At 58.3% G+C, this 14,140-nt stretch overlaps 1 protein-coding gene across 2 annotated transcripts; it reads right to left on the bottom strand.

The window, feature by feature from the left end:
• Nucleotides 1-4,687: 4,687 nt before the first annotated feature.
• On the bottom strand, nucleotides 4,688-6,620 carry LOC117650806 (mucin-5AC). Of its 2 annotated transcripts, XM_034394409.1 has the most exons (3): nucleotides 5,614-6,620; nucleotides 5,113-5,433; nucleotides 4,688-5,037 (listed from the first exon to the last, which is right to left on the bottom strand). In XM_034394409.1, exons 1-3 carry the CDS (start codon nucleotides 6,543-6,545, stop codon nucleotides 4,743-4,745), a joined length of 1,548 nt encoding a protein of 515 aa, XP_034250300.1. In that variant the 5' UTR covers nucleotides 6,546-6,620; the 3' UTR covers nucleotides 4,688-4,742. The 2 variants fall into 2 exon arrangements, with proteins under 2 accessions (XP_034250300.1, XP_034250299.1); XM_034394408.1 differs by having other exon boundaries at nucleotides 5,113-6,619.
• Nucleotides 6,621-14,140: the final 7,520 nt, after the last annotated feature.

The following is a 14,140-nucleotide window of genomic DNA, read 5'->3' as shown; positions in this document are numbered from 1 at the left end:
GAAACAAACCCGCGTACCGCGACCAGCCGTTTCAAACCGCTTACCTCCCGCGGCCGATTCAAAACCGCTTACCTCCGCCGGCCCGTTCCAATTCCCGCTTACCTGCTCGCAGGCCGAGGCGGCGCGTACGCGGGTTTGAAACGGCTGCGGCGGAGGTAAGCGGTTTTGAATCGGCCCGGGGTTAAGTAAGCGGGTTTGAAGCGGCGGCCGCGCGGTACGCGGGTTTGTTTCGTCGCGCTGAAGATGGGCGGTTCTTCCGCTCGCGTGTCGAGCAGCTGGAGGCGACTACTGTGCGCCTCAGCCGTGTCCGGAGACGGCGTCCTTCACTCTTATTAAAACCTTACGAAGTATTTTGAGCATACGCATAACAAACTGAAATACTTTGTTATACGAAGAAATAGTTCGTAAATTACAAAGTGTTTTCTTTGTAAGCTTGCGTATGCTCAAAATACTTTGTTATACAAACTAGTTTTCTTTGTAAGGCCCAAAATAGTTTGTAAGGTTTTCTCAGTGTTGGTCGCGGTGAGGACTCGGCGCCGGGGCCCGGCCGCAGACAGCCGCAGCGTGAACCGTTAGCTCTGCGGTGGCGGTGTCACTGTTTTGACCTGCCTGCGGGGTTTACACAGTAAATGTCTTACGGTGAAAGGCTGCACCAACATAATATGGTGGAGATTTTCTCCACAATACCAACGAAATTCGTCAAAATCTTTATAAGGTACAGTGAATTCTCAATGGTAGGTTACGAAGTCAGCTGCACCACCATAATATGGAGAATCTTCACTGTACAACATTTAGAGTGTAGCGTTTAGCCTGGCTGGTCAGATAGGCTGACGTGATCCTCGGACAACGACGTGCCTGTGGCGGCGGTGCTTTGTGTTGGTGAGAATGCCCCGGCCGTTGTGTCCGTCCGGCCCGATGCGCGCGATGCGTCCCGCCCGCGGCAGAACGCGCCCGCGCTCGGCAGTTGTTGCATCGAATGGCGGCCGTCCGGCGATGGCGCCCCCTGCCGCCAAGCGACGCCCCCCGCAGTGCACACGACGAGGCGACGCCAGCCAGTCTTGTCAGGCTGGCTGAGCCCCCCGTGGGTGTCGCTGTGCAAGACGTGTCGGGAGTGCCCGAGGCCGTGCCCGAGGCCGTGCCCGCTCGCGTGATGTAAGGAGGCCGCGGGGGCGCCAGGAAGCCGATGACGGAGTGCCCTCGTGAGGCGCGTCGCGAGGCGCGACCGCTGCGCCCTCAATGGCACTCTTCTTCACCTGCGACCGCAACCTTGGCGGGGATTAAATTGAAAGCAAACACGTCCCCTTCCCTCTTCCTTTCGGCCCTTTTGGCGAGATGAGAGAAAAGTAAACTTCATTCCGGCTTCGTGATTAAAGCGGCCCGCCCGCGCCGCCCCGGCCCGGCCCTTCCCGTCAGGACTGATCCCGGCAAACAGCCGACGCCGCTCTTGGCGCAATTTTCCATTCCCAATCACCCCATTTGCTGCGGCCGGGCCTTTGCCGAGCTTTGCTTGGCGCACTTCGTGCACTTCGTGCCTCGCGGCCGCCAAGTGCCTCGGCGTCCTGACGTCCCGGCGTCCCGGCCGCCGGCAGCGCGGTGAGCCGGAGGGACGCCAGCCGCCTTCCTGGCGCACAGTGGGCGGAGGCGGACTAAACTCTAGACGCGCTTCGAGCTCCAAGTCGCTAAATGGGACTCGAACCGAACGTGTGACCCCACCAATGGATTGCTCTCCGAACGAGGAATCCATTGGTAGGGTCACACGTTCGGTTCGAGTCCCATGTAGCGACTCTGGAGCTCAAAACGCGTCTAGAGTTTTGTCCGCCTCCTGCGGTCTTCTGGCCCACTGTGTGGCGGTCCCCTGCCGGCCTGCTCCTCCATGCGGACAGGGAGCGCTCCTCGGATGGCCGATCACGCGACGATTAGGCCTTGACTTCAAACAAATTTGTTTGAACACCCGGAAAGGGCGTTTCTCGAACAGAAAGTGCCTCCCAAAGAATAGGAAAAAGCCCTGCGCACAGAGTCGCGCTGGCGCGCTGGGCGTCTTTGTCCTGATTGGCACCTCGCGGTCTGCGGTCGGGGTGTATTGCGTTGAGCGCAATTAGTCCCAGTCGGAAACGCGAGTCGAGTCGGTGGAGGAGTCGGGCCGCGGCGGCAGGCTTGGCTTGGCGGCACCAGTCCCGGACGGACGGGAGCAAATAATTTGCCTCCGTGTTCTGCAGTAAGGAGAGAAGGAGACGACGAAAGAAACACAAGACGGAGGGAGGGCCAAAACTGCGTGGGAGGGGAAGGGGGCGGGGAGGCACAAAAGAGGAATATATATCACTTGGCTCAGTGAAAGGCGAGGCCGTGCGGCGGGGCCGCGGCGAGGCCTGGATGCTCCAAGACGACTCGGACCTTGGTAGCGAGCCTCTGCCCGCCTCTGCCCGCCTCTGCCGCCCCCGCACTCCTACGGACCGACAATAAAAAATTCGGACGCCACTCTGCTCTTTTCTTCTTGCTTTTTGAGGTCTGTGTTGGCTGGCGCTTCTTCTCTTATAGAGGTAGCAGCGGATTTTTTTCGATGGCCGCATTTTGGGGCCCTGTAAACTACAATATAACAGCTGAGGGGTGATGCCAGGCCATGCGCTGGCAGCGAGACTTGTTTTTTTATTGTTATTTTTGTTATTATTATTTGCCGCACGCCCTTTTTTTGCGCGACCTTTGCTCCAGGGACGCAGACCAGGAAGTTTTGAGATGTTCTGCGCGAACTGATCAGGAGTGCTCCTAGCAAAGCAAGCCTGTGGCCCCCGTACGTCGCGTACTACTTCGCGATCTTAGCGTAGTTTGCTGCCGTGTCCTTTTCGATGTGCTGGTGGTCGCCTAGTCCCCTCCCACCGCAAGCGCCCCGACTAGTGTGGCGGCCCTCGCACAACACGGGACCTCATTTGCACAACTTTCACTATCCCCCTCCCCCTCTCGATGCGCGACCGCCATGTTTGGCCCAGACTAATTAGCATAGAAGAAGGGCAGAGCTAGGGAGCGCGTAAAAGAGGGCCGCGTGGAGAGAGGGGCACAGGCACGGTGAGGAGTGGGGGCAGTGCAGCGGTTTCAAGGAGGCCGTGCTTTGCCGTGGGAATACATCCCCGCCGCATTCAAGTATGCTGAGGCCGAGAATGACGACGAGGCCCCCCCCCCCCTTGCCGGTGTTGGCGGCCCGGCCGGTGCCAGGCCAGGGGCTGGCCCTCGCCGTTGTTCTCCTCTCGCAGAGTAGAGATGGTCTTTTTGCAAAACGCTGGGCCGCGCTTTATGCGATTTATGGCCCGACACTACTTTCTCGCGCTGCCAGCGCTGCCAGCACTGCGGGACGGACCACGGCGCTCCTGTTGCTCGTTGCGCCCGCGCCACAAATGACGGCAGCGGCGAAAAGAACACAACACACAACACGCATAACCAAAATGAACAAATCGCGACTGATATCGGGCGAGATGGACACCCGAATCGATGTGATGATTTGAGGTGTTTACGTAGTTCGGCGCAGTCCCATTAGTTCAATTAATTTCGGGGCGCCGCTGGAGGGGAATGTAAAATGCAAAAGGTGTTTCCATTTATCCGAGGTAAAAATGTTCGCCCTCATCGGCCGGCCTCGCATTAAGCCCCCCTCCCGCGGTGTGTGCGGGGCCTGTCACCGTTCGCCGCCTGCGGCTGACGGCCGTCATGGCCCCGCCGCCTCCCCTCCACCCCCCCCCCCCCTTTCCACCCCCTCGGCCCCCGGCCCCCGACGCCACCCCGCGACATGTCACGCGGATACTGCTCGCGATCTGAAATGAAATCTCTTAACGCTGTTGTGCCGCTCTCTTCCCCCCGGGTCCGCGGCCTGCAGCGACATCGCGGAGGCCCGCCCCTGGACCCGCCCCTGGACCCGCCCCTGGACCCGCCCCTGGACCCGCCCTGGACCCGCCCCTGGACCCGCCCCTGGACCCGCCCCTGGACCCGCCCCTGGACCCGCCCCTGGACCCGCCCCTGGACCCGCCCCTGGACCCGCCCCTGGACCCGCCCCTGGACCCGCCCCTGGACCCGCCCCTGGACCCGCCCCTGGACCCGCCCCTGGACCCGCCCCTGGACCCGCCCCTGGACCCGCCCCTGGACCGCCCGGACCGCCCCTGGACCCGCCCCTGGACCCGCCCCTGGACCCGCCCCCAGGCCCCGGGCTCCCGAAGGACGCCGCCGTGGCCGAGGCCCTGGGGCCCCGGCAGCCTCCATCTTCATCGCCGTCGATAATCGGATCAGGCGCCCATCAATCGCAAATGGAAAGCGCTTTTATTTCTCTTTGCCTTGTACTGGATGCCAGCGTGTTGGCAAGCTGGCCATGCCGGTCACGCAAAGCGCCAAATGCCAATCTTGTTTTCCTCCTACCTCCACCTCCGGCCAGCAGCCAGACACATTCCGGTATTTGTTTTGCTCTCTCTCCCACTGATTATACTTTATGTTTGCTGCGTGGCCCGGCGTGGCCACGTGTTTAAAATGGCGCGACAGATAATGGGTTGGCTCATTGGTCTCATCAATTGGTCACCTCCTCTCCAGATTAAACTTGAATCACAGCTGAGAGCGCTTGCAGCGCGTTTTTATCGGAAATGTACTGTGGGAAACTGGATGAGCCACCTGTGTTACCCGCCCGCATGTCCAGTGAAAACAGCGAAATGTGAGACAAAAATTTACATGCAGCTACCTTGGGACTTTATTATGAGAGAACGCAACTTTCTTCGTAATCAATTATTGAAACGAAACTTTGTCATTTGAGGTGGTACCCACTGCGGCACCGGAGTAACCCACACGGAGACTCTGTAGAGGATGTGGCCCCCGCGAGCGCTGTCGAAGTCTATCTGCAACTCGCTGGCGCCCTCGCCGCCGCGCTGCAGGTCGAACTGGGCGTTCTGGCCGTTCTGGAGCAGGTCCTCGATGTGGATGGCGGTAATCTGCAGGTTCTCGTTGGACCACTTGAGGGACCAGTGTGATTTGTGGTACGGCTTGGCCGCTTGGATCACCAGCTCGGTGAAGCCGATCCTGCAAACACCGAGACACACATGAGGAACTCCGCAGCGAGGACGCGCAGTGGGCGAGACGCGAGCGTGTACTTACGTCGAGTCGGGATCGTAGACTCCAATGAAGGCACTGTTGTCGTTCGCACTGGGAGTCGGAGGTGGTCGGGCAGTGGTGGTTGGGCGCTCTGTTGTAGAGGTCCTAACCCAGGGATCGCTCGTCGTACGCCAGGTTGGCCTTTGAGGCGTGGTCCAGGGTGCCCACGTCGTGATGGGCCTTTGCGTGGTCCAGGGTGCCCGCGTCGTGTTGGGCCTTTGCGTGGTCCAGGGTGCCCACGTCGTGTTGGGCCTTTGCGTGGTCCAGGGTGCCCACGTCGTGTTGGGCCTTTGCGTGGTCCAGGGTGCCCACGTCGTGTTGGGCCTTTGCGTGGTCCAGGGTGCCCACGTTGTGTTGGGCCTTTGCGTGGTCCAAGGTGCCCACGTTGTGTTGGGCCTTTGCGTGGTCCAGGGTGCCCACGTTGTGTTGGGCCTTTGCGTGGTCCAAGGTGCCCACGTTGTGTTGGGCCTTTGCGTGGTCCAGGGTGCCCACGTCGGGTTGGGCCTCTCCGATGTTGTGGGCCTAGGATACCTCGTGGGTCCTCGGGTCGGCACTCCTGATGGTGTGGTCCAAGGTCCCCAAGTGGGTCCTCGGGTCGGCGCACCTGATGGCGTGGTCCAGGGTCCCCAAGTGGGTCCTCGGGTCGGCGCTCCTGATGGTGTGGTCCAGGGTCCCCAAGTGGGTCCTCGGGTCGGCGCACCTGATGGCGTGGTCCAGGGTCCCCAAGTGGGTCCTCGGGTCGGCGCTCCTGATGGTGTGGTCCAGGGTCCCCAAGTGGGTCCTCGGGTTGGCGCACCTGATGGCGTGGTCCAGGGTCCCCAAGTGGGTCCTCGGGTCGGCGCACCTGATGGCGTGGTCCAGGGTCCCCAAGTGGGTCCTCGGGTCGGCGCTCCTGATGGTGTGGTCCAGGGTCCCCAAGTGGGTCCTCGGGTCGGCGCACCTGATGGCGTGGTCCAGGGTCCCCAAGTGGGTCCTCGGGTCGGCGCTCCTGATGGCGTGGTCCAGGGTCCCCAAGTGGGTCCTCGGGTCGGCGCTCCTGATGGTGTGGTCCAGGGTCCCCAAGTGGGGCGGGGGCTGGGTCCGTCTGATGGTGTGGACCAGGGGGCGCTCGTAGGGCGCGATGTGCTTCGGCGACCTGGGGTCGTTATTGGAGCGTGCGTCGGGTGGTGGCGCGTTGTGCGGTGGTGACGTGTTGTGCGGCGACGACCAAGCTTCACATCGTCGTCATCATCGTCACCATCGTCGATCCTGCCTTCCTTCCAGTCGTCGTCGTTGTCGTGGTCATTGACGTGGGAGTGGGCCGCGGTATCACGGCGTTGTACGGCGTCCAGCTGGGCGACCTCCTCGCGGACGGCGGCGACGTCTCCCGCCACGACGGCCACCAGGAGGGCTACGGCCACCAGGCCGGTGAGCACCAGGACAGAGCCCCTGGCCATGATCCGTCCAGTCGTGCTCGAACGGGGCTGCCGAATGAGGAGTCTCCTCGGTGTCTTGTACCTGTCACCTGATCTACACTGCCAATCACGCTTATCTAAATTTGCCCCCGCCACATGTCGTACTTAAAAAGTGATAAAAATAATCTTGAGTGCTGCTCGCCAAAAATGGTTGCTGAACTGATAATCCAAAGGCTGAGTATAGCGTCAATTGGTGCAATGCAAAAGCATTGCACATGAAGTGCAATGCCTCCCCTTTTCCATGCATTAGAACATGGGGCCTTTTCTGGCCGCACTGCACGTAAGGTGCAATGGCTATCGCATTGCACGTATGGTGCGTAGTTGCATTGCACCACCATACGTGCTATACTCATAGCGTTTGGAATCTCAGAGTGGTTTTCCCAGGTAGCCTATAGTTAAGACATGAACGGTCTCCAGGGAGTCTCTGGGAAGACCGGGAACATTTTGCCGTGTAGTGTTTGAGTTGTGGAGTGTAGTGCGCCATGCCGGCAATGCGTGCGGTCTGGGCGTGGTGGGGGACGCGGCAACTCTTGGCGGGCCACACACGGCCACAATGAAAAATTATGGCAGCATGACCAAACGCATCAAGGGAGTGGCGCATTACTTCTAATCTGCACGGGGGACGGTGTCGGCCGTGATTCTGACGGCCTGACAGTACAAGCCGTGCACCCGGGGGGTGGGTGGGGAGGGCGGTCCGGGGGCGGTCCGGGGGCGGTCCGGGGGCGGTCCGGGGGCGGTCCGGGGACGGTCCGGGGGCGGTCCGGGGGGTGAACGGCGATAAAAAGAACGCACGCCGTCGTAATGGGCGTGGGAGGGAACGCCAGATGATCCGCCGCGTGAAACTGTTTATTGAAAAAGGGAGTTGGGTTGCGTCCACGCCAGCGGCCTCGAAAAATAAAAGGAACGGAAAACGTTGTTTTCGGGCAATTTCTCGGAAACGGGTGCTTGCGGTTCCCGGAGCTACTCCGTTTCCCGCGCGTCATCGCGAGAATCAGTGCTTATCAGGTGGGGCGGAGTGGAGTGACACGACGGTTGGCGTCATCCGCACGCACTTACACCCACTTGAGGAGGCAGCAGTACTTCAGTCGTAGATAAATTTGCGCTAATTTTGACAGTAATTGCAGAAAAATGAAGTAAAATATAACCAACGGCTGGCGGAGAAGGCTACGCCGAGCGCTACGTTTACTATTTACAAACAATCTTGTTTAAATTTTATTCTTGACGAAGTCTACCCAAAACTATTGCGTGTTTTCGTGTCTTTAGATCAAGTACAATCGTAGTCAGCGTAAAATGTCGGTGGCTCTCTCATTCATTCAAATAACTTCCGAATCATAAGACAAGTCGACACCTGAACAGAAGACCCGGCTATCTTTTCAGAGCGATTTGAGAACCGGCTACCTTTTCAGAGCGATCCGAGAATCGGCTACCGTCAAGTCCCCTAAATGTGAACACGAACCCTAAAGTGGGACATTTTGACTATTTTCCCTATTTTAGGCCGTAAACGGCCATCGCGTGGATATTTTGCGAGGTAAAAAATATTTTTGAGACGGTAGGACCCCTCCAAGACCATATCCGCACAGAGTGTCTTGTTCCCGCTCATACCCCCTCCCCCAAAAAATCTTGAAAATTGGAATTTGATGCAGAAAAAAAGAGAAGTTTCTTCAGACGTCTAGCGCGGATTCGGGGCTTCGAGCCGTTGATGCTCGGACCATTCTAGACTTCAGACATGTTGTAGCGCGTTCTTTTATCTACAAGATGCACTTTGGAAAATTTGTTTCCGACGCTTCGTTTTACGGTGGGAAGCAATCTTCTGAGGGGCTGTAAAGTGGGACACATGCATTTCCTTCGTTTCTTTTAGGTTTTGAACGATTCAGAGGCGTTACATTCACCTCCAGCGTCCTACAAACGCTGCCTTGTATATATTAGGTTGCCAGGTCGGTTTGGAGGCCCAGGCAGTCGGGCAAGTACGGTTATTCGGTACGCTTTAAGTCAGCACAAAATTTAGTCAATGTTTGAAAGCAAATGCTTCCTCTTGGCTTAACCTACAAAGATATCGTTATCGACCATAAGACAAATCTTGCGTAAAATCATATTTTGAACAAAAAATTTTTTAGAAAAAAAGTTGCCGGGTGAACGGTTTTTAATTTTCAAAATTTCAACATGTATTTCTTGCCGTGCATTTCGAAACTTATAAAATATGACCTGAGCAAAAAATTTCATGAAATGGTTTTGGTCAGAAATTAAATTTTAAGACCATTTTGTTTTATTGGTTTTCGCCGTATTTCAATTGGTTTAGGCGCTACGGCTGTTTCTAATTTAAATATATCTAAGGAAATCTAATTGATTGAAGAGGCTCATATCAGCTTAACCAGTCGAGATATCGAAAAAGACTTCAGAACCAATCTTGCTTCAAATTTAATTTAGGACATAATACATTTTAAGAAATTTTTTGCTACTGCAGTTTTTGGGCGAAAACGAATGAACGTGTCCCACTTTAGGGGACTTTGTCCCACTTTAGGAGACTTTGGCTCCTAAATTGGGACACGGTTCTTGCTGCTCCTACTAGAGCCCAATGGGCTGAAAAAAAATTTTGTTTTCGGTAAAAGACGTGTTTTGACATGAAGATTCTTAAATCCCCGGCGATTTTCGGTGTCATCGTTATTCTGTGAATAACAGACGATTTTCCGTAAAAATCGTCCCACTTTAGGGGACTCGACGGTATCTTTTCAAAGCGACCTGAGAACCGGCTATCTTTTACGAGCGATCCGAGAACCGGCTATCTTTTCAGAGCGGTCCGAGAACCGGCTAACTGACTTTTTTTAAGAAATTGAGTTTATTTTAATGTAAGAAACTCAATTTCTTAAAAAAAGTCAGTTAGCCGGTTCTCGGACCGCTCTGAAAAGATAGCCGGTTCTCGGATCGCTCGTAAAAGATAGCCGGTTCTCAGGTCGCTTTGAAAAGATAGCCGATTCTCGGATCGCTCTGAAAAGGTAGCCGGTTCTCAAATCGCTCTGAAAAGATAGCCGGGTCTTCTGTTCAGGTGTCGAAGTACTAATCTTGTGACTCTACCAAAAGTCCGATTGGAGTGCTGTTTAAGGATCACAGAGCTTGAGTCGCGTCAACAAGCCTTTCTGCCCCACTGTGGCCCTCTGCAGACTCCAAGCGCCTCCAGAGCTCCCCGGCCGGAATTCGGGCCGCGGGGAATGTCTCCAGGCGGAGCGTCAAACGCGGCGGTGTTATTTCGGGTCGCGGCTCGTAAATTCGCCGGCCCCAGATATAGGGGAGTGGCTGACGGAATCGCAATATCTCAAACCGTCTCCACAAAGGACACACGCCGGTAGAGCGGCTGGGGGGGGGCACTATTGGCGGCGCTGCTCTTCTTGATTCGGTCTGAGGCGGGCGCGAGCGAGAAGAGGGCGCAGAATATGAGAAACGAAAAAGTCGGGACGGCCTCACGGGGAAGGGGAGGGGAAGGGGAGGGGAAGGGGAAAGGAAGGGGAGGGGAAGGGGAGGGCAGGGTGCAGAGTGGCTGGTTGTGGTGACAGCGGGGAGCAACAGCACGACGGCGTGGCAGCCGAGCCGCCAAAATATTCGGGCTGAGTCAACGTACGTCTCCCATCACCGAAGGATGCGTCATGTGAGAAGGTGTGACGAGTCGCGGGACGTCCCGCAGCCCGCGGTGGCGGTGTCCGAAGTGCAAGAAGCGAAATGTATTTGTGTTTGAGAAATGAGAAGAAACTGCACCAGAGGTGAAAACCGGCACACATTGCATTTTTTGTACTTGCAGTCTGAAATATTTTTTTTTTTGCAGACAAGTAGTTTGAAAATTCAGACTGAGTGGTCGGAATAATTACTCCGAATTTTCAGACCACTAGTTTGTTTAAAAACTTCAGACTAAAATTACTGAAAATACAATAAAAAAATTTTTTTACCGTGGGTTTATCGTGGTTCTGCGCTGCACGCTCGCTCACGCACCGTCTGTGCCGCAATCTTAGGGTCAGGAGCCCGCCCGTGCGCATTGTCTTTGCTCCCTGTGCTGCTGCGCGCAGGCGAAGCACCTGTCGGCATCTGGCCGGCAAGTCCAGGACACGTCCAGGACACGGACAAGGCCTTCCGGTCGCTGCCAGGGGGATTGGGGCCTAAAAGAAGAGCGGACCGAATCGGGGAGATTGCCTGGCGCGAGTTATGGCACCGGGGGCAGATAAGGAGACGGCATGATGTGCCTGGCTGGCTGGCTGCCTGGCTGGCTGCGCGCCTACCCGAGTGCCGCTGGAGCTGGAAAAGGACGCGGACTGGAACGCTGATCTTATCTCGCAATATTTGCAGTGCTGCTGCTGTGCGTGCCCCGGCGTGCCCCCTCCCTCCTTGCGGCCCCAAGTTAGCTCGGACGCCTCGGTTGTGCTTCGAAGCGCTTCGGCTCGGACAACAGCAAGCCAGACGAGCAGCCGACCAGGCAGCCAGACGGTCTCTAAATGGCTGTGATGCTTCCATTCTGGCCGCTTGCGTCGCCGCTTGCGTGCCGACTCCTGCCGCGCCAACAACAGGGTGGTTAGAAATAAAAGGTGAGCCGGATTCCTGGCTTTTCAGCCATTCTCGCTCCACTCGCTTTGATGTCGAGGAGTGGCCCGCTCTCCCTCCACTCTGCCTTGCCCTGCCTTGTGTTTTCCGGGGTGACCGTTTGCCTCGTTTTAAAAGCGTTTGCATGAAACGAAAGCAGGGCAGCCGGTGGGGAGGAGGAATGGATTTGCGGAGGGAGGCCCGGAGGGGGGCAAGCCCACCTGGGGGACGAGACCAAGGACGCTGTTTACGGGCCGCGACGTGCCTCCCACCTTATTTCCCGATACGACAGCCACGCACGGTGGGGCGTGACTAGCGTCATGTCGAAGGTGAGGAAGGCGAGGACGGAGGACCGAAACACGCGTCCACTTATTGGGGCGCCTCGGTGGATCGGAGGAGGAAGGCCGGACTTAATCCGTCGCATCTCGACGGAGACGCTGCCTCCCCTCACTGTGTGAAAAAACCACAGTGAATCCCGTCAATTTTTTTCTGTCGGGATTTACTGTAGTTCAGAACACAGGATTTACTGTGTCTGGCCACAGTAGTTACTATACCTGGTACAGGGTATTCCGTACTCCACTCCTGTGGTACAGTATATCCCGTACAAAGTACAGTAGATCCTGTAAAAAAGTACAGTAAATCCTGTACTCTGAACTACGTACAGTGACAACTGTACTAATCACTACAGGATTTACTCTGATTTTCCCCCACAGTGCTCTGCTTCAGTTGAAGAGATGCAGACGGAGCGCCGATTCGCGGCGCATAGCCTGCGTCCGCGGGTAGCGTTTTTCTTCTTACCCGATGCTCAGTCCGCTGCTCGGCGTGGGTAATGAAAATACCTCTCGCCGGCCGGCGTTGTGCCCCAAGGCCCCGGGCGTGAGGCGGGCGGAGCGGGCGGAGCAGGCGGGGCCGCCACAGCGGCCGCACTAAATTAAATATACCGAGCTGGCGTCAAAGCACGCCTTGCCGGGGCGGCGAGTGGACCAGCCGCCCCGCGGGCCACTGGCAGCCACCGGCACCCCGTAACCCAGTCTCGGTCCCAGTCTGCCCCCCTCCCCCATCTGGCCCAAATACCCTCCCCAAAAAACATTCATCCCCCGAAATGACCCCATAAACCTGGCCACCGCACCCGCGCGCCCCTCCTCATGGCCTGGCTAGGGCATGGCCAGGCCGTCCCCAGACCACACATCTCTCGGCCAGACTCGGCCGTGCCTGGCCGTGCCTCCCGCACAAAGCGCTACGCGGCGCCACGCAAAACCCAGGAATGTGGCCAGTCGGAAATTGCAGCGCTCCGCATCAAGCTTTTGTCGTCGACGTCGTCGAAGGAACGCGGCGTCCTGGCCGGGCTGGCCCAAGGGCTGACCGGCCGGGACTCCAGTTCGTGCCCACTGCGTCCCGCTGGTCGATTAAACTGTCCCATTACCCTCTTTCGGGCCAGCACGAGAAAAATACGATTATTTCGGGACTCTATCTATCTGGAGATGAGCGCGATGCAAACACGGAGATACGGCGGGCTGATGAAGAGGCCGCGGCAAGAGACGGCAAGGGCGCCGCACTGGCGTGCCTCGCCGCGTGGGCTGGGGCGGCTGGAGCGGCTGGAGGCTCCAGGTCCGTAGTGGCGATGAATCGGCCGGGCCGCGGATGAAAGCAGCGACGTTTAATCACTGGGAGCGGCGGCGGGGCGCGGGGCGGTCTGGGTGCCTACGGGGACTGCACCGCAGGGCGGTGTCGGCGGAGCCTTGCCTCCGAGCCTACGAGCTGGGGCCGCTAGGGCCTGCAGGGATGTGCTGTGCTCGGTCCTGGGCCGTGACAGTCGAGTTTACCGCTCCACTGACAGCCGCAATCCCCAGGAACCCCTAGAAAATCCCCCCACCCCTAATCTGGCTCACCCCTCACCTCGCTCCCTTGCGACCTCCGCCCCCGCCGCCCCACCCCGCCCCCCGCGCGAGCTGGAATGGGTCCCCGATGTGCCCCTCGTGGTGTTGGCCAACGACTCTGTGCGGCGGCTTCACAGCCGGCATATAATATTGAAAATCCGCGGGCTGCGCCGAGGCTAGCCCGGCCGAGGTGGCGACAAAGTCGTTAACTCATTTCCAAGATCGCGAGCCGGCAAGTGCCGCGTGGCAGCGGGAAGCCTTGTCTCGCCTCACCTCGCCGTGCCTTGCCGCGCCGTGCCGTGCCGAGTGGGAGGGTCTCTTTTATGGATCAGAAAGCGCTTTGCGGTGGACTTTACGGCAGTCACCACGCCATGCCGTGCCGCGCCGCGCCGCGCCTGCCGCGCTCGCCGCGGTGTGGCGTGCAGCGGGCTGCGCTTTGAATTTCAAACGACCTATCCTCCCCGGTTACAGCGCAATCCGGCCGAGCCGCCCCGCGCCGCCCCGCGCCGCCCCGAGCATCAGCGCGGCATCAGCGACGCGTCACCCTCCGCCCTGATCCGGGATGCCGCGCTCCGCTCAGAGCAACACGCTCAGCGCCAGAGCCGCTCGCTCCGGCCGAATTTGTTCCGAATATTAGAAATACAGCAGCAGCGGCAACAGTGGCAGCGCAGCGCACAAGGGCATCGGTTTACGAGGCGCCTGGTTTACTGCTGCGTTCGCCGGCACTCACCACCCACTTTAATATTGCACTCTATGTAGTCCGCGCGGCGCGGTGCCGTGAAATCGGCGGCCCGCGGCGGCCCGCCGCCCTGCAGCCCTGCAGCCCCCGGCAGTGGGATCTGGCGGCCCCTCTCGTGAAATACGCGCCGCCAGAGCAGCGCCGCAGCGTCCTGAGGGCCTCCATGGAGGGGTTGTTGTTGTCCTTCGAACAGTGCGCCGCGGGACCTGCTCCCTCTAAGCCCCCGGCCCCTTATTTGACAACTCTCCTACGTCGGGCCGGCTTCGGCTTCTGCCGTCTTCGCCGTTTTGTGTCTTGCCGGTTTTGTGTCTCCGCCTGCTCCACCCGGTAGGCTAGGCGGCAGGCCACAGGAAACTGCGGTCGGTGGGCCGCAGCCCCGGCAGGGTTGACACATGTGGCCGACG

This window comes from Thrips palmi, unplaced genomic scaffold (genome assembly GCF_012932325.1).
Source record: "Thrips palmi isolate BJ-2018 unplaced genomic scaffold, TpBJ-2018v1 HiC_scaffold_5, whole genome shotgun sequence".
NCBI classification, from domain to species: domain Eukaryota; kingdom Metazoa; phylum Arthropoda; class Insecta; order Thysanoptera; family Thripidae; genus Thrips; species Thrips palmi.
This window is presented reverse-complemented; position numbering and strand designations above follow the sequence as displayed.